The sequence below is a fragment of the Balaenoptera musculus genome, chromosome 8 (assembly GCF_009873245.2).
Source record: "Balaenoptera musculus isolate JJ_BM4_2016_0621 chromosome 8, mBalMus1.pri.v3, whole genome shotgun sequence".
In the NCBI taxonomy this organism is placed as follows: Eukaryota; Metazoa; Chordata; class Mammalia; order Artiodactyla; family Balaenopteridae; genus Balaenoptera; species Balaenoptera musculus.
The window spans coordinates 45,648,288-45,673,190 of record NC_045792.1 but is presented as its reverse complement, the minus strand read 5'-3'; the positions used below and the strand labels follow the sequence as shown (position 1 = coordinate 45,673,190).

The 24,903-nt window shown below is 33.8% G+C and overlaps 1 protein-coding gene across 18 annotated transcripts in view; it reads right to left on the bottom strand.

The window, feature by feature from the left end:
* PICALM (phosphatidylinositol binding clathrin assembly protein) overlaps window positions 1–24,903 on the bottom strand; it is a 107,515-nt gene that overhangs the window by 20,456 nt on the left and 62,156 nt on the right. For 5 of the 18 annotated variants that reach the window (XM_036860474.1, XM_036860468.1, XM_036860471.1 and 2 more), the window contains 11 exons: window positions 24,284–24,325; window positions 20,878–20,963; window positions 18,879–19,002; window positions 18,470–18,606; window positions 16,184–16,287; window positions 10,830–10,979; window positions 7,352–7,432; window positions 2,812–2,919; window positions 1,142–1,273; window positions 1,019–1,049; window positions 739–838 (listed from right to left, as the gene is read on the bottom strand). In XM_036860474.1, coding sequence (XP_036716369.1) covers window positions 739–838; window positions 1,019–1,049; window positions 1,142–1,273; window positions 2,812–2,919; window positions 7,352–7,432; window positions 10,830–10,979; window positions 16,184–16,287; window positions 18,470–18,606; window positions 18,879–19,002; window positions 20,878–20,963; window positions 24,284–24,325 — 1,095 coding nt within the window. The remainder of the gene's footprint in view (window positions 1–738; window positions 839–1,018; window positions 1,050–1,141; window positions 1,274–2,811; window positions 2,920–7,351; window positions 7,433–10,829; window positions 10,980–16,183; window positions 16,288–18,469; window positions 18,607–18,878; window positions 19,003–20,877; window positions 20,964–24,283; window positions 24,326–24,903) is intronic. The other 13 variants (XM_036860473.1, XM_036860476.1, XM_036860479.1 and 10 more) reach the window with 6 other exon arrangements.

Genomic DNA, 24,903 nt, shown 5'->3' with positions numbered 1-24,903 from the left:
CAGGGAACACAATTTTTTCCTCGGGTGGAGGAGCGGGGAGAGAATGGCTCAGGCGGTAATGCGAGCGATGGGGAGCAGCAGATGAACTCCGCTCGCTTGCCCTCCACTCACCTCCTGCTGTGCGGCCTGGTTCCTAACAGGCAGCGGACCCATACTGGTCTGTGGCCCCAGGGGTTGGGGAGCCCTGCATTGGTGAACACTGAGCCACTGTTGGGGGAAATATGTGTATGTGTATGAATCTAGCAATTGGTTCAGTGTTAAGGTTATTTATTTACTGTAGATAAATAAATAATAGATTTGAAACCAGCAGTAGAGAATAGTGATTAAGAGAATATGCTCTGAGGTAAGGCTGCCTGGGTTCTAAAAACCCGCCCAATCTCTGTGATCTGGGCATATTACTTAATAACCCTGTGTTTTCATTTCCTCATCTGTAAAATTGGGATAACAATAGTTACTACCGTGTAAGGTTAATTTGAGGATTATATAAAACAAAACCACATATTATTTGTTAGAATGATGCCTGACACAAAGTAACCTTTAAATAAATGTTAGCTACTAAAATGTACCTGGCAAACATAGTCAACCAAGCTTCCTTTAAAAGAAATACAAATTACTTATATTTCTAAAACTTGGTAACAATCTTTCCACTTATGCCTTATCACTATTTTAAAAACATTTTCATGTTACACATTTACCTAAATCATTCATGTTAGTATATAATGAGCTTTTCCAACTCACCATTGTTGCAGCATTCCAAGCAGTTGTTGGTGCAACCTTTGGTTGCCAGTTAGACCCTCCAGTTAGCTTCTTTTCACCTGGCTGACTCCAATTTACATCACTTTAAATAAATATGAGTGAGAATATTAAGTGTGTGTAATTATGAAGTTTCTTTACTATACATTTAGATTGAACAGAGCATTTAAGATGCAGATGACATCTCTACACATACTTTCTTGAGAGGAAAGCCTAATCAACCTCTAAATGGCACACAGGGAAAGAATACAAATAAAACACTCACTTCTTAGTGGTTCCATTTCCAATGCCAAGATCTAGGAGAGGAGAAAAAGAAAGCATTTAAAAACTAGACTAATTTTTATAAAACAACTTATTTTAAAGATTAAAGAATCCAAAAAATACTTACTGCCAACAAGGTTGGCTAAGGATGAATCCAAGTCATCAGATACTAACTTGTTAGGTGGGAGTTTGGCAACAGGAAGACTCTGGTTCTGAGAGGCCACTGTTGGTTTGAGAAGTCCACCTAGTTCATCAAAGCCTTAAAGTTACAAACAGACGAAATAGGATTTGTAAGGAACTTTATGGTGCTACAGCTTTCTAAAGGAGGTCTCTGCCTTTTCTCCTTGTTTGTTTACTGGAGAAGTCCTCCAGGAAAATGGGCACTAATAAATGCTCTTAAGTGGAAAAAGGAGAAATCCACCATTTCAAATCCCTTCTCTTTTACAGAGAAGGGATTGAATTATCCCTCCCATCAGCTGACAAAATTTTCTGAAGACTCACTTACACCTGAAGCAATACAGGTAAAAAAATATCTCTGTAACTTTGAAAAAAAGTTCCTTTTAAGAAATAGTATTTATAGACCTTTTTATACTCTTCAAAGTGGAGAATGTAAGGTATATGTAAAACAGTATATTAGAAGCAAGTGAAAATGAACCACTAGGTTATCTCTTTTCCTGTCTAAAAACAGCTAGCCTAAATTATACTTAAGAAATAGCTAAACTACACTCAAACTGCATAAAACCATCTAGTAAAGTAGAACACTGCTTAAAAATAAAAAAATAAAATAAATAAGATAAAATCCCTTAAGGTTCTCTACCAAACGGTAGAAGGTAAAACAAATCCAATCAACCAAACCACCAAAGGACTGAACGGCACAACCCAGGAATACTACAGAATATGAAAAAGAAAGTCACCAAAAACGGGGGTTTATAAAATATGAACAATTGGTTTCTATTTCCTTTATCCTTTTTCCCAGCAAGATAAACTCAAGAGGAAAAAGTCAATGCATCAAAAATATATTATAAACCTACTAGTGCATAGGAAAAAATAAATTCCTAGTCCATACACATTCTTTATAAGTTTGCTTCTTACTTTTGTATGTATACTTATGAAAACTAATTGTATACTATAAAATTAACAACACCTCAATGTATTTCTTTAAATGGCTTGAGTTTAATTGCTACACTTACCACCCCCATGATTAAGAATATAATTTGGTGCCAACTTTATAGGAACTCAATCTTTACAAAACTTCAAATTACCAAGATGTTAAATGGAAACTTGGCTCTACAGATTTATAAAGTTCTCTTAAGATGACTAAACAAGCATACTATAAAACAATAAAAAGCCCGTGACCCACAACTCTGATATTTAATTATCTAGCTGTTCATTACACAGACTACCTCAACGAGTCAAGGTACCACAGGTCATATTTTCCTAGTTTTCAAAAAGCCAATTTCATTTCAGTAAAGGTAAAAATTAGAGTAAAAGGTATAGCATTCTACACCACAGTCACTAGCAATCTAGCAGTCTAATCTGAGTAAAATCTCTTTTTTCCTCTCTTATTAATAGCTCTGGGAGAAACAAAATCTACCCAGTTTCAAAATTGCCACTAAGAAAAGAGTAAAAGGCTAACAGTCCCCTGAAGCTTTCTTCTAGTGGCTGGGAAAGAGGGACCACTTCTTTGGCTACCCCAATTTCATCTATTTACACATGTTAAAAGGACCATTATCTGTCCTTACACAGACTCTAAACTAGAACATTATAGTAATGTTAATAAAGCAATTTTTTTCTTACCCCCAGAATCTACAATAACGTTGGTAGATTTATTTCCAAACACAGATTCGAAGTCAACATTAAGGCCAGCTGAAGGATGTGGCTGTGCAACTGGAGAAGGAGTGAATCCTAAGAAAAACCAAAATGGAAAAAGCTCAATTCTTTAATAACTACATCTACAGCTCTTTAATAATGATGACAATAGAATGGAAAAAGCAGTAAATTCCCACAACAAAAAACAAAGCCAACCCTTCAAGCAAAATGCTTCCTAGACTACCACATCTCTTGTGATTACATTTCCAAAACAAAATCATCCCACTGACTAAGAAAACTAACAAAAGAGCAAGTGAAGTTGAACTACTAGTTTGTTTCATTACAGAAATAACATTTTTTGCTTATTTTTTACCTTAAATTTGTAAGCTGATGTTAAAAAACCAAATACATATAAAATTCTAGGATTTTGCATGAAGCCAAATTTAATTTAAGGGATCATTTGGGAATTAAGTAAGTATTCTGTGGTGCTTTAAAAAAATATGAGTCTACTTAGTATCCCCCAAGAGTCTTTCTCCCTCTACCTACTCACCTTCCATATTTCTCTCTCCTTCCTTCCTTTCTCCCTTCCTTCCTTCAATGGTTAATCAAAAGCTATATGGTTTAAGTTAATTTGAGAAGTGACAGGATTCTGAAAGTTATAACCCACTAATCCTTATGACCCCCCCATGTCCAGATGTTTTTTTGAATATTAAAAAAACAAAAAACAGACTATTTTCAACACCCAACCACCCTCTAACTTCAACTTCACTACTTCCAAAAGTGGAGCTGACATGTATAATCAAATATACTAATTTACCTAACTGCTCTGAAACACCAGAAAATTTATTCTTTCCTGTCCATGTTACACTGATGGTAGTGGCAATAAGCCAACAGACACCCAGCTCATGTTGCTGAAACCAGACAATGCTGAGGTAAACGTTAAGATTTTCAATTGTGTGAGGTTATATTTTGTGAGGTGAGGCTCTGAATTTCCAGAGGCTGACAAGAAGAATTAAAATCATCTAAAACCATTAGGGCTGTCACATGACTTGGGGAGCTTTCAATCACTGAGTATATATCCAAGTAGAGAACAGCCTAGCAAGGATCACAAAGAAGGAATTCTTTTGCTTTGTGTAAGGCTGTATGTAATAAATGGCTCCTGAATTCTCTTCCATTTCTAAATTCTATAAAGTCAGAATGTTAAAAATAAAAAAAGTCTGGTATTAGAAGATTAACAACTATATCATTAAAGAGAAATTAACTTTTGAGCCCTAAACATAGACCTCTCTCTCTCTTCCTGTCCCAACTTTCTGCTAAAGGACTTTCAGTCTGTAAGAATCTCACTTTGAACTCTTAATGTATACCACCAGGATATAAAGAAGTACAATAATGCTGTACTAAAAGGACTGATCTTAAAGAAAAACAAAAAGTAGGACAAGATTTGGTGAGAAGTTCAAGAAGGTCCTCAAAGCCAGAGAAGCCAGAAAGCAATGACTTATTATTAACAATGACCCACACAAGCTGGTATACATCAATGATACTACTTTAAACGTAGCATTTTACATCATAGTATGAATTTTTTAAATGTACAAGTTTGATCTTATTCCATAATTATTTAACCCTTAAAATACTCTTAACTCAAAGACACTGGTCATACAATGAGAATACAAGCACTATCAAAACATAAAGTAATTTAGTAAATAAATCTGACCATTCATCAAAAGGTTCCTAGAATTCTATAGATATACCGATTTAACAGCTCTTTGAAATGTATGAACTGTTTAAGAAATATACCATGGGCTTGATGGTTCTTCTGGTAACTCCTTACAAAAAGAACAGATGTATCTACTCAAGAAAGACAAAAATCTATCATGCTTAATTATATGCCCATGCTAAACCACCACACATAGCGTTCTTTAAATCATCTTGGAAGTAATATCTGAGCTATGATATCATTAAACTTTAGAAAACACAGGGAACAATAATTTATAAAGTAAGACAGCATACCAATTTCTCTTTTCCCTTGCTATCTTGTCCCAAATTCTTTCTAGAATTTGACTGATATCAGAGATGAGCCTATCCTTTATAATAACACAAAAACAACTTCATTACTTTCTGTAAAGAGAGGAGCCATCTCCTGAGGTCCCTAGGGGCACCAATCTGTGAAATTATATTACTGCCTAAAAGTATAAAAGATTTGAAAAGATATAAAGTAATCCAGAGCTAGTACCTCAAATTTTAAAAGCTTCTACATAGCAGAGGAATAAACTAAAAGGGAAATTCTTAATAAATTATAATAGCTGATTAGATTGTCAACCTTTAATTGTTAAAAGTTACTTAAGGGGCTTCCCTGGTGGCGCAGTGGTTGGGAATCTGCCTGCCAGTGCAGGGGACACGGGTTCGATCCCTGGCCCGGGAGGATCCCACATGCCGCGGAGCAGCTGAGCCCGTGCGCCACAGCTGCTGAGCCTGTGCTCTGGAGCCCGCGAGCCACAACTACTGAAACCCGCGTGCCTGGAGCCCGTGCTCTGCAGCAGAAGCCATCGCAACGAGAAGCCTGCGCACAGCAACGAAGACCCAACGCAGCCATAAATAAATAAATAAATAAATAAATAAATAAATAAATTTATATATTAAAAAAAAAAAGTTACTTAAAGCAAAGCTACAGAACTAATATCACCATTTCAAAAGAGCAGATTTAGGGACCCCCCCCCAAAAAAGATGAATAGGCTATCAAAGTTAAGGTTAATTTTATGAAATAATCACTACATTGAACTGCCTAACTCTTTCATTTCACAAAGCCCAATGAAAACACTGTCACTGAACAGCTCCAGTTCACAGATTAACATTTAGAAACCACTGTACTACAGGGCAAATCTTGAGAGGACAATAGTAAGGTGACTGAGAGGTACAAGATGAAACAGCTTTTGGGACAGAAAGGCAATCCAAACACCTTTGAGAAAAATCGGCTGGGTTGTTTAATAGATTTTGGTGGTAGTTCTGTAATAAATAGGCCTCATACTTTTTTGAGAAAATTACTGCTACTATTTATTAAACATTATGCAAGGGCTTTATAGATAGGTTATTATTTAAACCACACAATAACACTATGAGACAGTTATTATTATCCTCATTTTACAGATGAGGAAACTAAGAGATTAAACAACTTATCCAAGGTAAAATAATTAGTAAGTGGCAGAATCAAGACTTAAACCCCAATTTCTTTGATTCCAGAATCTATTAAGGGTTTTTGGTTTATCCTGAGTATTTCATCTTATATAAATTAGTAGGTAGGAAAATTAGTTTTTATTATTATAGCTATAAGAATTATATCTATTTATCAGGACTCTTCAAGTTTTATGAACTTCTTGAGCTTTGAAATAGCAAATGCTGGGCTAAAAAATAAATAGCCCTTGGCAATTTAAAAATCTATAAGCAATACAAAAACAATGAGTTTTCAAGATTATATCTGATGATTAAATAATTTAGGTAAGAAGTATACTCCAAGTATGAAATGATCTGCCTACACAAGATAACTGGGTTTTTTTTTGGCCTCGCCCTGCGGCATGCGGGATTTTAGTTCCCCGATCAGGGACTGAACCCTTGCCCCTGCAGTGGAAGCGCGGAGTCTTAACCACTGGACCACCTGGGAAGTCCCCACAAGATAGTTCTCAATACAAGTAGTTTTAATGATAATTCTGTGTCAGGCATTGTGCTAGATGTTATACAGGCATATATGTACACCTCATAACAATCCTGCACGACATTATTATCCCAATTTTCATAGTCTTAGAAAAGTTAAATACTTGCTTAAAGTCACACAGGTAAAGGAGTGTAACTGGAATTCACACCCAAGTTCACCGTATTCCAAACATTTTCTTTCCGTTAAATGCCCTCAACAATTCCATTTTTAAACACTTTTAACCATGTCTAATTCTTACTGCCAGTCAAGAACCTCAGTTCTTCAGCTGTGTCAAACCTACTTTTTAATGCCAACTTAACTAAGGTAACAACTCCTATACACAAAAAAATTCAGCTGGATTTTGAGGTCTTATTGCTACTGCACTGGCCTAGACAGAATATATTTGGAAAGATACAGATCAAATTGGTTACACCTTCTTGGAAACTACTTCCCATTTCTATGGCCTTTGCATAGCACTGGAAAAGCATGCTTCTTTCCAGTATCATCTCCCTTCACCTGTGCCACAACTGTTCAAATCAAAATTATCTGCCATTCTATCAACTAAGATCTATACACAGAGCTTTAAATTCCATAAGCTTGTAATAGTAAAATGTTATAAACTCTTCTGAAAATTTGAAAGTTTTGAGAATGAATAAAAGCAGGAAGATGACAGGCATCCATTCATAAAACAATCATGTGTTTAATCAAGGAAAACAAAATTAAGCAACTACCTGTTCTTCAAAACCAAGTATTTTTTTTCTTACCAACTCATTTTAAGGAAAACAACAAAAAGAAACCCCTCTTGCATAAATAAACTGATAAATTTTAGAGATTATTGTTACCTACCTCCAAATAAACCAGCTACAGTAGAAGGCTCATGGCACATAAGGGTAGTATTACGATAAGCTTGAGTACCACAAAAAGAATCTGACAAGGCATATAAGGGGGGAAAAGAAAGGACAGGAAAAAAAGAAAAAAAGAGAAAAGTGAGAAAGTGAGGAGGAACAGTTAAGAGTGGAATGGAGTAATTAAAAACAAACAGAAACAAACAAAAACAAACAAAGAAAAAACAGAGGAGTCCAAGCCCTTGGTGTTCTTCCAATTACAACTTACTAAAAAAAAGCACTTAAGCCTCCATTTATAAGTACTATATTTAAAATATATATAAATATATTCACAGCAAATTTTTTAAAATACCAATACTGTATTTCTTAGATAAAGAAATATGAACCAGTTGGATTTTTAGTCAATACCAACATGTCTTCTAATGTCTTCTTTTGCAGATGAGGAAGCAGGCCTAGACAAGGTCACAACATGGTATAGCTGGAACCACAACCCACTCCCCTTGACTTACAAGTTTCAGTATTCTTATAGCTTTAATGAGGACAAGCTACCAAGTACACTGAGAATCATATCATCAAATCAAGGTCCTCCCCTGGAAGGGTTGGAAGGTATCTACATAGCTAACTCTGATTGTTCTTGGTCGTTCTTAATCCTATAGAGCAGGGGTTGGCAAACTACAGCCTGGGGCCTATTTTTATATGTCCATGTGAGCTAAAAATGGTTTTTACCTTTTGAAAGGGTTGTTTTTAAAAAAAAAAAAAAGAAAGAAAAAAGAAAAGATGACGACTCAAAGATTTTATGCATCCTATAAAAGCCTAAAGTATTTACTATCTGGTTCCTTACACCAAAAGTTTCCTGACCACTGTTCTAGAGCACTATCCAACAGAGCTTCCTAATAACAGAAATGTTTTATAAATCCGCACAATATGCAGATATATGCATATGATACATTATGGTAGCCACTAGGCACATGTGCCACTGAAGAACGAAAATGTGGCTAGTACAAGTGAGGAAGTAAAATTTTAATTTTATTTAACATTTAATTTTAATTAACCTTTAAATGATGACATGTGGCTAGTGGCTAATTAGATGATGCAGTGCCAGGAATGGCACACCTTGGGTGGTCCTCTCATGCTCTTACTACTCTGAGTAAGAAAGTATTGGAATTTTTATTATACAACTCTACTTCTCAGGAACTTTCAACTTGCACTGAAAGAATTATTCAAAAGTCTATTCTAGGACAGGCATCAACAAACTACAGCTGCTTGTCTTTGTAAATAAAGTTTTACTGGAACACAGCCAAGCTCATGTGTTTATGTCTTGTCTACGGCTGCTTTCATGCTATAATGTCAAAGTTGCGCAGCTGTGAAAGAGATCGTGTGGCTCACAAGCCAAAAATATTTACAATCTGACCTTTTAAGAAAAAGTTTGCTGACCCCTATTCTAGACTAATGCCTAATGGTTTGACATCAGTGGTTTTTAATTTCCCCTTCTGCACTCATTTTCATTAAAAAAAAAAAAAGTATTTAACAAATTATTTTTCTCTAATGACAAAACTTGGCAGATGTGATTTTTTTTTTAAAAATATACTTCATACTTTCATTTGTATTATTTGCCCTCAGAAAGAGGAAGATAAGGGTTTAAATGAAAGTCTGCACTTCCATAAGGGAAAGAGCACTGCAGAGCAAAGCTGCTGTCTCCTGCTTTAGGCTTTGCTCCCACTAGCTCGGTTATCCTGATTAACTTTTCTAGGACTCAGGTGATGCATCCATAAAATGGTAATAATGTTCTGTTACCACTATGAGAGTTGAGAGCTGGACCAAACATTTTCTGCAGGTTTTTGCAAACACTAAATCACCAATTCTATGATTTTAATTTTCAAATGGACCGACTGACCTTGGAGTATATAGCCATCAGCTTTACTAATCTGCTTTGCTTTCTGGTCTTCCTCTTGCCCCAAATCATAGGCCTTAAACTTAAAAAACATTAGGAATATGACATTTCTAGTATATTCCTCTTATTACAGGCTTTCCTTGAAAAGTCAAAATAATAATTAACTCTCTCACATGACTTTTATATATTTTTACTCTGTTTTTGTTTATATGTGAAATAGCTACAACCTTCAGCACTTAAGGTTACTGCCCTCCATTCTGTCCCCCTTCAGGGGATACAGATGTGACATCCTGAAGCCATGCACTGCGCTCTGACCTAAACGATCTAAATATATAGTCCCAAAGCAAAGACGTATCTGTTTCATATCCCCAAATTAAGGCAACTGACTTAAAAAGATACAAACAGCTATATTTACAATATACAGACTATTCATATTCAGTAAATACGAAAAGATAAACCTAAAAAAACACCACCCCAACAGAACACTCCAAAGATAACTCTAGTTACCCCTTATTACCAAGCAAAAAGGCACTCCATTTGATAAATTTCTAGAGCAACAAAATGTATAATTTACTTTCAATTAATTTTTATATAATTTTTAAATGTATTACAATATAATAAAGGAATTATTGCAACCAACAATTACACTTTAGAACTATTAGGCTAGTTGTATAACTGGAGCACCTGCCTTGAAACTTTCTCAGATCTCCAACTACTGCTTTCTAGTCACCTTCCATCCTCCCCTCTCTCAGATATATCTAACAGAACATGGCCACATGATCTACCTAGGGTACACAGATGACTTTCTGCATGCTGCTTTAATCAAAGATTTAAATGTGTCACCTTACGTGTTCTTTGAATTGAATAAAAGCAGTTTTCATTCATCATCTTTTAAGGGGGTTTAGCATCTTTTAGCAGGATTCAAAACATTTATTTCAGTTTAGTATGTACTTAAAACTTATTCTTCCTTGTACAACTGTGGTATGAAATTTGCCTTTTTACAGATTTTTATACCACAATTAAGGCTATTCAGTCAAGTTGCTTTTCATTTTCTACTTTTCATCTACCTCCAGGCTAACAATGAAATGAGACCCTTAAGATTGGACAGAGGGTATAGTGGGTTTTAGACAATATAAAGTTGTACCATTATTTGAAATTAAAAAGGGAGAAAAAAGAAAGATTCAGAAAGCTACTAAGAGTGATAATCACCCTCTTTCTCAAGCAGAGAGGGAAAAATATAAGCACACATAAACACGTAACTAAGTTTAAGAGATGTTACTCCTTCAATCAACTCTCCTAATAACCACCTCTCTGAACTAATAAACAGAATGTAGCATGTGATGCTACGGTATGATAGAGAACAAAACAAAGTCCAATTTCAAAGGAAATTTTCTTTCCTAAAAACCTGCATTAAATAAATTAGGATACTGGCGTAAAAAAATCTCACTACACTATTGTTATTTAGTTTACTTTAAATTTGTTATTAAATACAAAGTAATTATTGCAGTGCTTTAAAATAATGGATACGTTAAAAAAAACTTAGGCAGTATAAACATTAATTGGAAAGAAAGGTTAAATGGTACTTTACCAACAAACATTTCATGAGTAGGTGTCCTAGTAGTAAAAGTGGATACATCTGAAGAAATGGGAGGGTGAACATCACCACTACTTTTTGTGAGGAAAGGATTTAAGCTTGGAATGGCATCATCAACAGCATCTACAGTAGCAGAGAAAGGATCTGTGCAGTCCAAGTGCATTATAGCAAAATGAAGAAAGGAAGTAAATTAATTAGTATTGTAATCAGTCAAAAGATGCAAAGTGAAAAGTAGTAGCTATATTATTATTAATCTAAATGCAAATGATCAAATCTAATCACCAAGATAGAAGAAATGCATTTAACATATTTTAAAATGAACCCTCAGAAAAAAACACTTATGTGTCCATAACAACAGTAGCATACGAAGGCCAGATCTGCTTTACATCAGAAAGCCAACAGTCATGTAGTTAAAAAAGAAGATATGTAAGAACAAAAATGTTTTCTATAAAAGAGCCATCTACCCTGAACCGGTTCCCCACCCAGGTCGGGGGTGTATCAGTTCTGGTGGCATAGCTACGTTTACTCACATAATTGATATAAATAATTAATTCAAATGTGGAATAGGCAGGATTTCAAAAACCAAAGGGAATTAGGGGTTTCTAACATGTGAATATAAACTCTTGTATAGGTTCAGATGTAGGAAACAAAATAATAAAGACGAAGAAAAGGTCTAATGATGGGAAGGAATTTTAGAAAAATTAAGAACAGAGACAAAAGACTGGCCATCCCAGTAGACTGGGATTAGCTTTGAAGGCCTAGCTATGAGTTTTAAAAGCCTAAATGATTTGGAAGGAATAACAAAAGTATGTTCCCTACTAGAATGGTACCAAATATGTACCTTTATTATCAAATTTAGAATCACATATTTACTATACCTACATCTCATTCAAGATAACTGTCACTGTAATGACTGAAAGCCATTCATCATACCTTAAGTAAATGGGGAGAAGAAAAAATAAAGAGCAGCGAAAATATAGTGTCATAATTTTTCTCTTATCACACAATTAAAAATGAAAAGATACTCCTGTACTTCCAACCAGCGCCTGTTCTTTGCCTCTTCTAGTCTAGTTTCTGGTCCTTACTTAAGAATACAATATTAAGCACTGTATTTTACTCTAAGACTGTATGATAAAACAATAAGGAGCAATGGCCTAAGATCAGCTTCTGCAAAACAATATAGGCACACTTTATCCTTAAAGTCAATAAATTCAAAGCTAGTGTTCTACAAATCATGCAACTGCAACTTTAAAAAGAAAAATATCAAGATAATATTGAGGTCATTGTATGAAGTCCTACAAACATATCAAAACTCACTGATGTACTATTCTAACTCAAATAATCATGTTAAACATCTTTCCCACCCCTCCACTTCTCAATAAATGGAACAATGGGGGAAAAGAATCAGAAAAAAATAATTCAGAAATAAAAAGCAGAAAATAGTCAAAAATAAGATTCATTTTTTTGTACTAAAATAAAAATGTAATGATGACCGCTCTAACTCCTTCTTGTATCAGAAAGGAGTTGCGTTAAGTTTAGAGTTGACCAGTTTGGTTGAAAGTACTACTTTTAAATATTTGATAGAGGCATGGAGTTTTTAAAGTACATCATACTTTGTTGGACAAGTAACACAAAACTTCTCTCTGGTTTTCCATGCAAAAGAAGTCATGAGAGAAGTCATTCAAAAAGAGTACACACATTTCTACAACAGATCTATTAGGTTCATGAGAAAAGACATGTTTGGAAAAAGTTACTAGTTATCTGCTATTCTATTGATTGACACTTTTTACCTAAGCGCTTAATATCAATTGATTGACACTTTTTACCTAAGTGCTTAATATCAATCATTTCCTATTATATGAAACGTCCTAAAGAAGAATATGCAGAAATGTATAAGTGAATCTGTATATTTAGATCAGTCAGACAATAAGAAAAACCAGCTCTTAATCTACCTTGACAAACACTACTACTATGGGTAGCAGATTAACATCATTTAGATTAGATGATGATTTTTAAATCATCATCATCATTTTAAATGATGTTAGTCTACTATACCATAAATGATTAATTCAAATTCATTAAAGACAAAAAAAAGTAGTAATAATGTTCCAGCTATTCCAACTTAAACTGTACTTATCAGACTGGCAACTCTAAAATTCCTTATACTTTTAATAAATACTTTTTTCCATTATTTTTGTCATTATTCACTTGAAAGTTTAATTTTATGTTACACTAGAGTCATAGAAAAATAATCCAAAAAATTAAAACAAAAATAGTACCAGTCATATTACAGTCTTGAGGTAAATATTTGATATCTACATTTATTCACAGAAAATTGAGTGTTTTCATAGTGTTGTGTGTCTCATGCCAGCTGAGAGTAAAACAAATTCAACTTCAGAATGGGTCATTCTTTTTTGCCTGAATTAAATTTTGAAATCTTGCTTAAAATATACAACAGTGTACTTAACCTGGTAATACTGTATATTTTTAGATTTGCTGTAACTCAAAGTTTTCATGGTGATGAAAACTGATATCTCAAGATATTAGTATTCAACACCAAGTGCTTGTTTAGATTCCAGACCATTTCTTGAAAAATCAAAGGCTCACTAATAATGCAATGAGAGAAACAGGAGAGCTTGTGTTCTCTCTCTTCAACGTTCATTTTTAGGTGGAACCTTAAAATGCCTCTCACATAAACATACGAACTTTACCTCCTCTTAACTCTATATCACCAACCTAGCTGTGATTGGGAATACACGTCCTTTCTGTGGTGCTTATGATAAGAACTAAATTAAATACCAAATCTGTTGTTAACACCCATTTTTAGCAAATGAGAGCAAGGAAAGCACAGAAAACGATTTTAGAATTATCAAAAAAAAAAAAAAAAGCATACCTTTGTTTTGTCACATACTATAAAAGCATGATGTAAAATGCTACATATTTCAAACGTTCAGGTAAATGGTTAACATCAAAAAAAATGCCTTTTAGAATTTACTGTTATGATCAAAGCTTTTTATATAAAAGATTTATTTATTTATCTTAGTAACTTTAATTTTAAAAATAAAGTAAAAAGTTTTAATCTGAATGTCATGGGTATGAACAATACAATGACTAAAATTAGGAAGTATTCAAAGTTCTTGGCTTAAAATACTCTTCCACTATCCAATTATGGCACAAGTCAAAACTTTGAAATTATCACCAACTCAGAAGCCAAATATCTTTATATGAAATATAAGACAAGATTTCATTCTTCTTAAATTGAGGGTTTTATATAAGATCACTGTCCTTTCCTCGTATATAATTGTAAGCTTTTGGAAAAATAGTAGTCAGTTGCTACTGCCTCTGCTCCCAACTTTACTTAATACTTCTTTTTTTTTTAACCAGTTTAACAGTGTCCACTTGTACACAGCAAGCCTAATGTTAAAATACGGGGGAAATTTTGATGAAATAGTACACAAACCAAAATAACCTAAAATAGAAAAGGAAATCATGATTAAATGTACTACCCACACTGTATTCACACACAAATTGCCGTGGAATATTTCTTCTAACAGAATATAAAACAATTTTTACAGGCTGAAATTACTTAAAATTATTCTCCCACAGTAACAACAGTCTATCTGCCTTCATCTACGAGCTCAATAATTCCAAGCAGAAACTTTAAATTGTCATTGTTAGAATTAATTGTACATGGTATCCAGACAAAAACAGTTTCATAGCTCAGTTTCATTGAAATGTTATATTAGTTTCTCATTAAGCCTTCTGTAAATTTTTCATCTACCTAAAAACACAACTTTTCAGCCTTAATTTTAGAAAAACTGGTTTGTTTTTTTAAAAGGTGAGCAAGCTAAAAACTGCTTAAACGGTCATGTTAATCTACTAAGTTTCCTAAAGCAATTCACAATAAGCAGGAAATAAGCATGTAAATTTTGGCAGATTAAAAATCCTAAAATTGTAATGACCATTAGGTATTAAGAACTGCTTTCTAACCTTAATTTGCTATCTACAGATCATTCAGATAAATAATTCTAAAATATTTACTGACTTCAAACTAGCTTATCATTTTTAGAAATTACTCCCAGATCTTAAGATTTAGCTGAATTAAACTAGCTTTCAAAATCAATTCGTTTTAAAAATCAAGTTATGGCTCACAAAATTAGTCTAAAAATCTAGTATTTTAGTGTTTCACTATTCCTGTTCCCTGCCCTGTCTTGAACCAGAAATAAACTGCCCCCGCAAAAAGAAAATGTCTACTCATTCAACAAACATTTACAAAGTACATGTTATATATCAGTAAGTGTTCTAGGCATCAGGGATATATCACTCAACAAAATATTTTAGAGCTCCTCCCTTCACATAGTTTACATTCTATTATATAAAATATAGTCTTAAGAAATAACTATTAAAAAACCCCAAAAAAGTTATTAACTCAAATCATTAAAATAAAGATGAAAACGTCTAATACACCATAAAAACTCACTAGAACAATGAATCCTGCTATGAGAAGTAAGCCAATCAATTCAGATTTTACATGTGAGCCAACATAAATTTTAAGGTAGCTTGCCATTCTCTAACGGTTCTCTAGACAGTGTCCTTTCTCAGAGTATCTTTCCCTCCCAAATAATTTTTCAGTGTTTATAAAATAATATTGATACTTACATAAATACAAACAGAAGTACCAAAACCAAACAAAGGAAATGATTTGAAAACATACTAAATGTCTAAGCAAAGCTGCTTAAAAACTGACATGGACTAGGCTCATTCCTTCAAGATGCCAGGTCATGATCATAATACGGTCACCTTAAGATCAAAGAACTACTCAAGGTCAGCAAACTTTCCTGTTGGTACTAGGGGAAAATTCTTTGAATACCAAAATCTTACAGGTCTGAATTAATCAACATTTTAAATACAAGTAGCATAAAGTTTGTCATGACATTCTGCAGAGAAGATAGTGCACTGCCTGATAACACCATCAGAATTTTATTAGAACTTTATTAGATGAGTTTTCCCCTCTGCAAGTAAATTTTTTTTCTATACCAAAGGTAAGATAACCATTACACATTTTCCGGTAATAGAACAGAAATTCAACATTGAAAGAATGATTTCACAATTAAACATACATTTGGTCCTTTTTCATCTTCATTAAACTTCATTTCATAATTTAATTGGACATACATTCCAAAATTGCACTTATAAATGAATGGAAATGTCTTCAAGGGGCAAAACAACTTCACTGTCATATTAATATTTTTCAAGTACTCATGTATCAAGTGTAAGGCAAGTAAACCCCACAGAATGGGGAAGGGAGATGCCTATACAACATACAAAGTAGGTTCATTAATGCTTACCTCCCCATGTACTTGCTACCTGAGAAGCAGCTGACATAGGAAGTACAGATGGGTGAAAAGTTGGCTGTTGCAAATCAAGCAGATCATTTGGTAGCTTTGATGTGCTAGGAAGATATTTTGAAAAGATGCTTTATTTATTAGATAAACTTTGCTACATTAGCCACTCCCCTCATCCACCCCAGTAAATAAAAACATTAAAAAGAAAAGTGAAAAAAAAAGTCCCATATAAATAAATCTCCAAAGGAAGAACAGGTGCAGCAAGATAACAGTTGCATACCCCTTATGTAACAGCATATTTCTAAGGAAGCCTGGAAAATTATTCAAATACCATATCTGAAGTTTACATAGGATTCAAATAATAATAGCCCTTCTGGAAAGAATCAATGACTTCCCTAGGAAAAAACTAATTTCTTTATTGAAAAGAACCTAGAACCTAAACAACATAATTTTAAAATATGAAACATCATGGCAATTAATTTTTTTAAAAGAAATTTGTTTTCTTACTCTTAATCTTCAAAGAACTTCAATTACATTTGCAACACCAATACCCCTACAAAGTAAAATACCTGTTAACCTTACCTTTATTGCTTCAAATATCAAACAACATATCAACAATACATGGAAAAAATTATACATGCATATATGATATAAATTTACAACAAAGCCACCCCATTACACAACTCCAGGGGAGTACTACTTACATAATATATTTCATGTTATGTGATTAAGGAACAACACAAAAAAAAGATCCCAGTTTCCATGAATTGAGGCATTATGTGTATCTCAGCATAGATTATTTTTAACTTACACTTATTCAAAAACAAAAGTTTTGAAGACATATCTTTCAGATGTAAAACATAGTTTTATAAGTAGATAAATCAAAATACAAATGCATTTAGTGCTTTGGGGAAAAATACAGAATATGCAATAAGCATTCTGTAACAGGCTGTACGTTTGTCTTCAATTACTATTAAAAAGGTGAAAATGTTGAGGGTATTAAGTGAAATAAAAAGATTAGTTCTTTATCTAATAATTTGTTTCATCCTCAAACCGTCAACATTCTTTTCCATTTACCCCCATCCTGCTACCCAGCTAAGACAGACTTCTTTTTAAGGTCCCTAAGTGAAAAACTTGACACTTACTGGGTTCAATGTTATTGGGGATTAAGGAAGTATTATACAAAAATCAAAACAAACAAAAAGATAAAGCTGAAAGAGAAACACATAGCTAAATTCAACATCTACTAAGACTTTAGGGAGCAGGTAGCAGCTGAGTTAGTAAAAGTTACACTGAGCTGTGAAGGGAGTCGGTACGTGGAAGGGAACACCGTTTAAGGATGAGTTAATAAAATAAACAGCGACAACAACAAAATCAAAGAAAAACAAGCAAACAAAACACCCTATCACTCTCTATGTAGCATTTACCATGCACTAAGCACTGTGTTAAACCCTATACTAGTGATCCTGTGACCCTGGCAGAAATGAAAATTCTTGGGCCTTACCCTACAGGCGGGGCTCAGAAATCTGTGGTTTAATAAACCCTCCAGGTGATTCTAATGTTAGGTAAAGAATGAGAACCACTGACCTATACCATACATTACCTTGCTTGGAAACTGAGGTTTAAAAAAAAAAAAAAAAAGATTAAGAAATAAATGAACCAGGATTCAAACCAGAATCTGAATTTCAAACTTCTCTAAACCACTCTGAGGTAAAACATAGGAGGAATTTAGAAAAATCCAGTTATTCTAATTTGCCTGGAAATATAATATTCCTATTGTTAAGTAGCTTGAAGTTGGGCTGGTAGGCTTCAATACCACAGAAATCTGGCAACTAAACTCTCATTGTGTTCCAGATTACTGAGTTTAACACCAGGGACTAGAAATGAAAAACATTTAACATCCAGTGAAAGGATATCCTGAAATACATATCATACATACATATCCAAGAGTTATACACAGGGTCTTGAACCATTAGACACTTCACAAATGTGTTTAACTATAGTTAATTTTTTTTACAATGAAACGTTTGCCCAGAACTAACCCACCACCTTTCCAATTGGTATAAGTCTATCATTTAGCCATATCCCATTTCTTAAACATTCGAAATATAAAGTCTATCACTTTATATTTAGCTATTATACCACTACCACCATTTATCACTACCTCCTTTGTGTGAATTTATGATTACAAAATCATGTATCAAACTAAACCTGAAAAACTCTGCAAAATTTCTGTTAGAAGTCTTTAAGCCTAAGTATTCAAAGGTAATCATTAACCACTCCACCTACCTGTTAGAAGAACTAGGGGTAGAAAATATGTCAATGGCTGGTGCAGTCATTATACCTCCTGCTGAGGTGGACACAGGAGAGGCTGCAGTTGTTAAAGAGGTATGAGGTTTCTTTGCAAGTTCTTTTAGGCGCTGTTCCTGTTGAGAAAGGGAACTACCATAAGGAATCCAGAAACCAGATTTGTTTGTATGGCCTCTGAAAAAAAAAAGCATTTTCTAATTTTGTTTTGATAGCAGAAAGGTATTCCCTGTTTTGCCAGTCATTCAATGTCAGGATGAAAAATTAGACTACTGAATTTCACCCCATTTGTACAAATATTTATTAAATACTGTTAGTCTGTACAGAAGTCCCAATTACTTTATAAACTCCTATACTTGTTTCCCCAAATAAAGAGAATGCATACACCTACCTTTAAAGCTTTTAAACGAGCCTGTTCTTCCTCTAATGCTGCCTGCTTTTCCCTTTCATCCACTTTGGTAAGAGACAGGCCAGTGCTTGCCAGGGAAGAGACTGCGTTGGAAAGTGTTGTCGCCCTAGGATAATCAGACAAAGGTAATTTGGTTTTTTGCCAAACATTTATTTCACTGGTTATGAAATGGTCTAGCAAGCTAGCCATAGAGAGGCACCATAATTATGAACTAAACTTATGGAGTCAAAACGTGTACTTCAGATGAAATATTCTACCCACTGACCTAGAGGATTATTAGAAATTAGTTGATCTACACATACATTTATTTACTTTTTTAAAGTAAGTGTTAGACTTTGGAAAGGGTTCACAGTAAAGGTGAGGGACGTTGCCTCTTCCAAGCCCCAAAGTAGGGAACCAATGCAATTAGAGAAGAGCTCACATACTTCTAGGAAAACCCTGATGGGTAAAAAGTATTGAATTTCTCATAGGAAATGATCTTCTGCTAATTTACAGCCTGGGTTTGGCAGTACTACTACAGAATACTAAAACATAAGTACCAGCAATAAATAATGTATGTCTAGGTATGTTTCCCTTATAATAACACCCAAAGATGTTATTCCCAGAGGACCAACAGGTTCTCTCAAAGGAAGATCAGTTTCATTCCAGTCACTGGTCCATCTGGCATCCCCTTTCTGTCTGCTACCCTTTTGCCAAGCTAGAATATTCTTTTCAAACATATTATATATGCACAATGCATCATCCCTTACTGGTGGATTCACAGCAAACCACCTCACTTCCCTTATATCAAAACCTTATCCAGATCATAAACCCCAACATTTAATTCCCAAATGTTAATTCTAGGCAAAATAAACATGTGTGGTAAAGAATTCTAACAGGAAACTACTCCTCAGTGACTGCTATTAATTTTCCTTTTCTCACACACCAAACACCATTAATTTCTACTCAAAGCACACAAGTGGAAAAACTAAATTTTATGTAAAATCAATTTTATAAATGAGCCAATATAAAGATATAACTCAGAAGACAAAGGAAGAGTAATACTGTTGTGAAGAAATACAAGAAACTCAGAAAATTTTATGTTAAAAAACATATGAGGTATATCGGTGTACCTGAGCTACCTGGCTATATTTTTCATTACTTTCCCAAGTAATCGGGCCTCATAACTTGGCTTATACTTCTAAAAACCTACTAGAAAATTCAAAGAACAAATCTGCAATTAAAAAGCATTAAAATCCAGTAATGACATTTTCCTTTACAAATTAAATTTTGTTGCTAAAAAAAAAAAGTTCCAAAACAACAATCAAAAAGAAGGAGAGTTCTCATTATACTTCATACAAATTTTTTCTTCATACTGCTAAAAGGAAATCTTCATAAGAAAACATGAGAATTACTCAAGTTACTAACCAAGACAAAAATAACATTACAAGGTCAATAAGCGATGATCTATATTACTTTCAATTTGCTGGTCTTGGTCTTGGAAATCAGCTAAAAGTCTAATAGAATGACTAAAATATGTCCACAATCAACCCCATGAACTGGCATTAGAGAAAGATGATGAAATCTTATGTCAGACATCCTAGGATTGAGTCCCAGAATTACTACTGCATACTTCACAGGGCTATTGTGAGGGTTAGTCAAATCTGTAAAAAAGGCATCTTGTAATTATAATACACCATATGAACCTATGCATTTCATCTTTAAGAGAAATACTGACACTGTGAACACCATTCTAAACCACGTAGTTTTCACTGCCATCATCTTAACAGATGCTGACATTTACTGAAAATTAGGAACTATCCCAAAAACTTACGTGTTAATCCTTAACAGCAACTCTCTAAGGTTGATAGTATTATTAAACCAACTTACAAATGGTTAAATCAAGATAAAGGGAAGTTCAATAACTTGAAACTTGCAGCTAGACTCATCTACTTTCTCAGAAACATCACTACTGTTCTTTGCCCCACAAAGAATAATGTACCTGCTTGCAGCTGTAGAATCTTTGATTTTCTTTCCTTCCAAGGAAGCTAAATGTTGCTCCAAAGCATCAAGAAGACTGCTGGGGGCCTAAAATTGTACAAATATTAAGACTTTCCTTTGTCAAAATAAATCAAGTATCATCTAACACAGGAGAGCAATAAAAATAAATAGGTATATTCTTCATGATCTAATTAACAGTGTAGTTTCAGCCACCTAAGAATGACACTATTATTTTTATTACATAAGCATGACCTGGTAAGGAGTATTAACAAACATAAAGATATAAAAACTAAGACTATGTGAACATGAAACATTAAGAGAATCTTAGAATTTTCTATATTTAACTTAAATTTTAAATAGAAACACAACCCTAAAAAACAGACATACTGTTGAGCATGGTCCTGGTACTTAATAACTACTCACTGAGTAATTGAAAATGTCCAAACACTATTTCTGAATAGTTATTGACAAATGAAACTGAAGACTAACATCAAGGAAACACAAATTGAAATCACTGTGAGATATAACTTCTTACCCACTAGAATAGTTAAAGTTAGATAGACTAGTAATATCAAATGTTGATGAAGATACAGAACAAATGCAACTGTCATACAATGCTGGTGGGAGTACATCCACTCTTGAAAAAAGCTATGGGTTTTTAAAAAAAATAAAGTTAAATATACAACTACCTTAATTACCCAATTCTATTCCTAGCTATTTATTCAAGAGAGAGACAAATGTTATCTCCACAAGACTTGTTCAAGAATGTTTTAAGCAGCTTTATTTATGATAGTTAAAAAACTGCAAATAATCCAAAAATTTCCAAATTTTCCAATTTAGAAAATAGATAAACAAAATTGTGGTAAATTCACATGATGGAATACTATTCAGCAATTAAAAAGAATTAATCAGTGGTATATTCAACAATATGGACAGATCTCAAAACATTATGATGAGCAAAAGAAGCCAGATATGAAAATAGTTGCATGATTCCATTTATATTAAATTCAAAATCTGATACAAATTATTCTATTAGAATTCAAAATAGTGATTTGTGTGGAGCGGATTAGGGAGTGACTGGAGGGGGACAGGAGGATTGGGGTGATGGAACTGATTTATATCTTGAATGGGGTGTTGATTACACAAGTGTTAATGGTTATCAATCCTCATTCAAATAGATATTTACCTCAATTTTTTTTAAAGACTAGCTTTAAACCCTCAGTCTACATGTCAAATCTCAACTTAATATGAACAGTTAATTACTTTCAAAAGGAAATCTTTTCTGTGATCTGAAAAGGAATTGTTCACTATTTTTAAGTGAAGCAAATACATCAGTGGCATTCACTTACATCAAATATTCTTTAGGATTTCAGATAGAGTTTCTCAATTACAGAGATCCAAAAACAGTTGGAAGAGACAATACTAGCCAACTTCTCTGCCAATTATGACCTGAACAATTTCCTTCATCCTGTATTTTCTCTCTACATATCAAGACCTTAGCACAAGAAAGATATGGTAGAAAACATTGACTTCTTCGTTGATCTGAGAACACATGTGCACTCCCTCAACCCCAACAAATCAGTAGGCCAACTACTGTCCCAAGAGCTATTGTCGGAGATGATGATGAGAATGTTAACAATAGCCGTTAACATTTTAAAAGCTCCTGTAACAGCACAGGCACTGTGCAAGCTACCTTGTATGTAATCACTGACTCTATGGGAAAGACACTACATATCCATTTTACAAATAAACAACCTGAAACTGAAAATTAAGCAACTTGTCCCAGATCACATATCTGATACATAGCAGGAGCTAACATAGTGTGCAAGGTTTGTCTGATCTGAAAGCCTAGATACTAACTACTATGCTACAGAATCCTAAATTAAAACTGTGGTCATTTAAACTGTACTTTATTTTTTTCTGAAGGGTTTAAGCTGTGCTTACAAATATTAAACTACCTAGTTATGATAATTAATAAACTATTTCCCAAATCCTTTCTAAATGTATCTGGCTATTCTTTAAAAGTCAAACCCACATTACAAAGAGTGAAGGAAATGTGATGCTTCACATCCTAAAAAGAGCAATTTATAACAAACAAAAAAAGAATAAATAATCTCAAATTTCCTCTCTTGTGTTTAACTACCATCTTCCCTAAAGTATAAAAAGCTTTGTTTTAATTCACTTGAAAATTTTCTGAATCATTCAGAGATCGTCAATGAAGAGGGAGGGACGGAGGGTCACAGGCTGGCCAACCCTATCCAATCACAATACCATGAATATTAAAGTACAGACACATGATAACAGTCTGGCCTGAGGCTGATGCTTTTTAAACAAAGATAGGTGAAGCTCACATGACAAATGGGGTAATGGCGTATCTGAAACTGCCAAATCAGCTTATACTACATATTGTTCAAACAATGCCTCTTCTCACATTTAGCCTACAGTAATGTGCTTAATCTTAATGACGTCAATTATCTCATGTGGGCATATGCAGAAATTTTTTATTTACATACAATCCATAACTAGATCTAGTGCATACTCTTAGCCTGGTGATCAAAGGGATGAATCAGAACAAGTGAGTACAGAGAAAAACAGTAAGAACCTTGATACATAAGGATAGTTTATGCCAGGTACTTTCATTCTTAATACTCAGTCAACAAACACCAGAAAAGGCCAGAACTTCAGGTTTAAAGTTTCCTTTCCAGAAATTTTTAGAAGATAATGATGATAAAAATAATATTATAATAGCTAACATTGAGTACTTAATGCTCTAAATGTTTTTTAGGTATTAACTCATTTAATCCTCCCAACTACCTAATGAGATGGGTATTGTAGTATCTGCATTTTAGAGATGAGACTGAAGCATAGAGAGTAACTTCCCCAAATCACAGGGCCAGCTAGTGGAACAGCCAGGACTCAAACTTAGACAAAGCCTGCTCTCTTAACCCAGCATCATGTTTTGAGGTTTATCCCAATTTAATATATTTACCTGAGTCAAAGAGCCAAAGTGGAAGGTTTAAAACAGGAAAAATAAATCCTGTATAAGATAATTCTCTACCAATAGTATACTGAAAATTTTGTTTTTAAAATACCATTCTCTAAGTTCAGTTCTTTCTTTCTTTCTTTCTTTTTTTTGATAATGATAATGATGAGAAACAAAGAGAGATTAAAGAGAATAAACTAAAGGAATAGTAGAGTAGTGGCTAGCTCCACCAATATAAGAGATGAGTAGATTTTATACGGTAATAGTGTTAGAACAATTGTCAGCAATATATCAAAATGTTAAAATCTGTCAAGAAAAATTACACTGATCTCCTTGACAGCAGGGGCTGCATATTATTCATCTTTGTACCCTTCATACCTAGCAGAATATAGCAGACAGTGATTGGTATTATAACAATACTTACCTGTGAAAGGTCTGGTATATCACCTCTGTCAATTCCAACTTGCTGTAAGAAGAAGCAGCATTGTATTTAATAGATAAAATTACAATAGGGTGTTTTATAAGTAAAATTTAGAAAATGACATTTATGACTAGTACTATGAGCAATATTTTAGAAAGAATTCTTTAAAATTAGAAGAATATTTAATCCCCACAGATATCATTCAGTACTTCCAAGGACTCAGATGTTGTCTGATGGCTCTAAAAGTTCTAACAGGAGGGGAGCAAGAGTTGGAAATTCAACAAGGCTATTAAGTTACCATCTCCACATCTTCTAAGCACCTATATAAACTACCTTGTCACAATATGAAAAATCCATCACTTCTATGACAAAAACATTACACCAAGAATGAGAAAGGCTGACCATGAACAAGTTCCCTGGGGCATAAGAAGAAGTTAAGGAACAAACCTAATGACAATGACTCTCCCTCCATATAGTATGCTTTCCCTGGCAATCACCACAGATAACAATTTTTAAAACCTATGTTCACTCAAGCAGGTCAGGTTTTATACAAATACCAAGTGATATTTAACCAGGATATAACTGTCCCCACAAAGCAATCTCCATACACTTTCATGATGTTC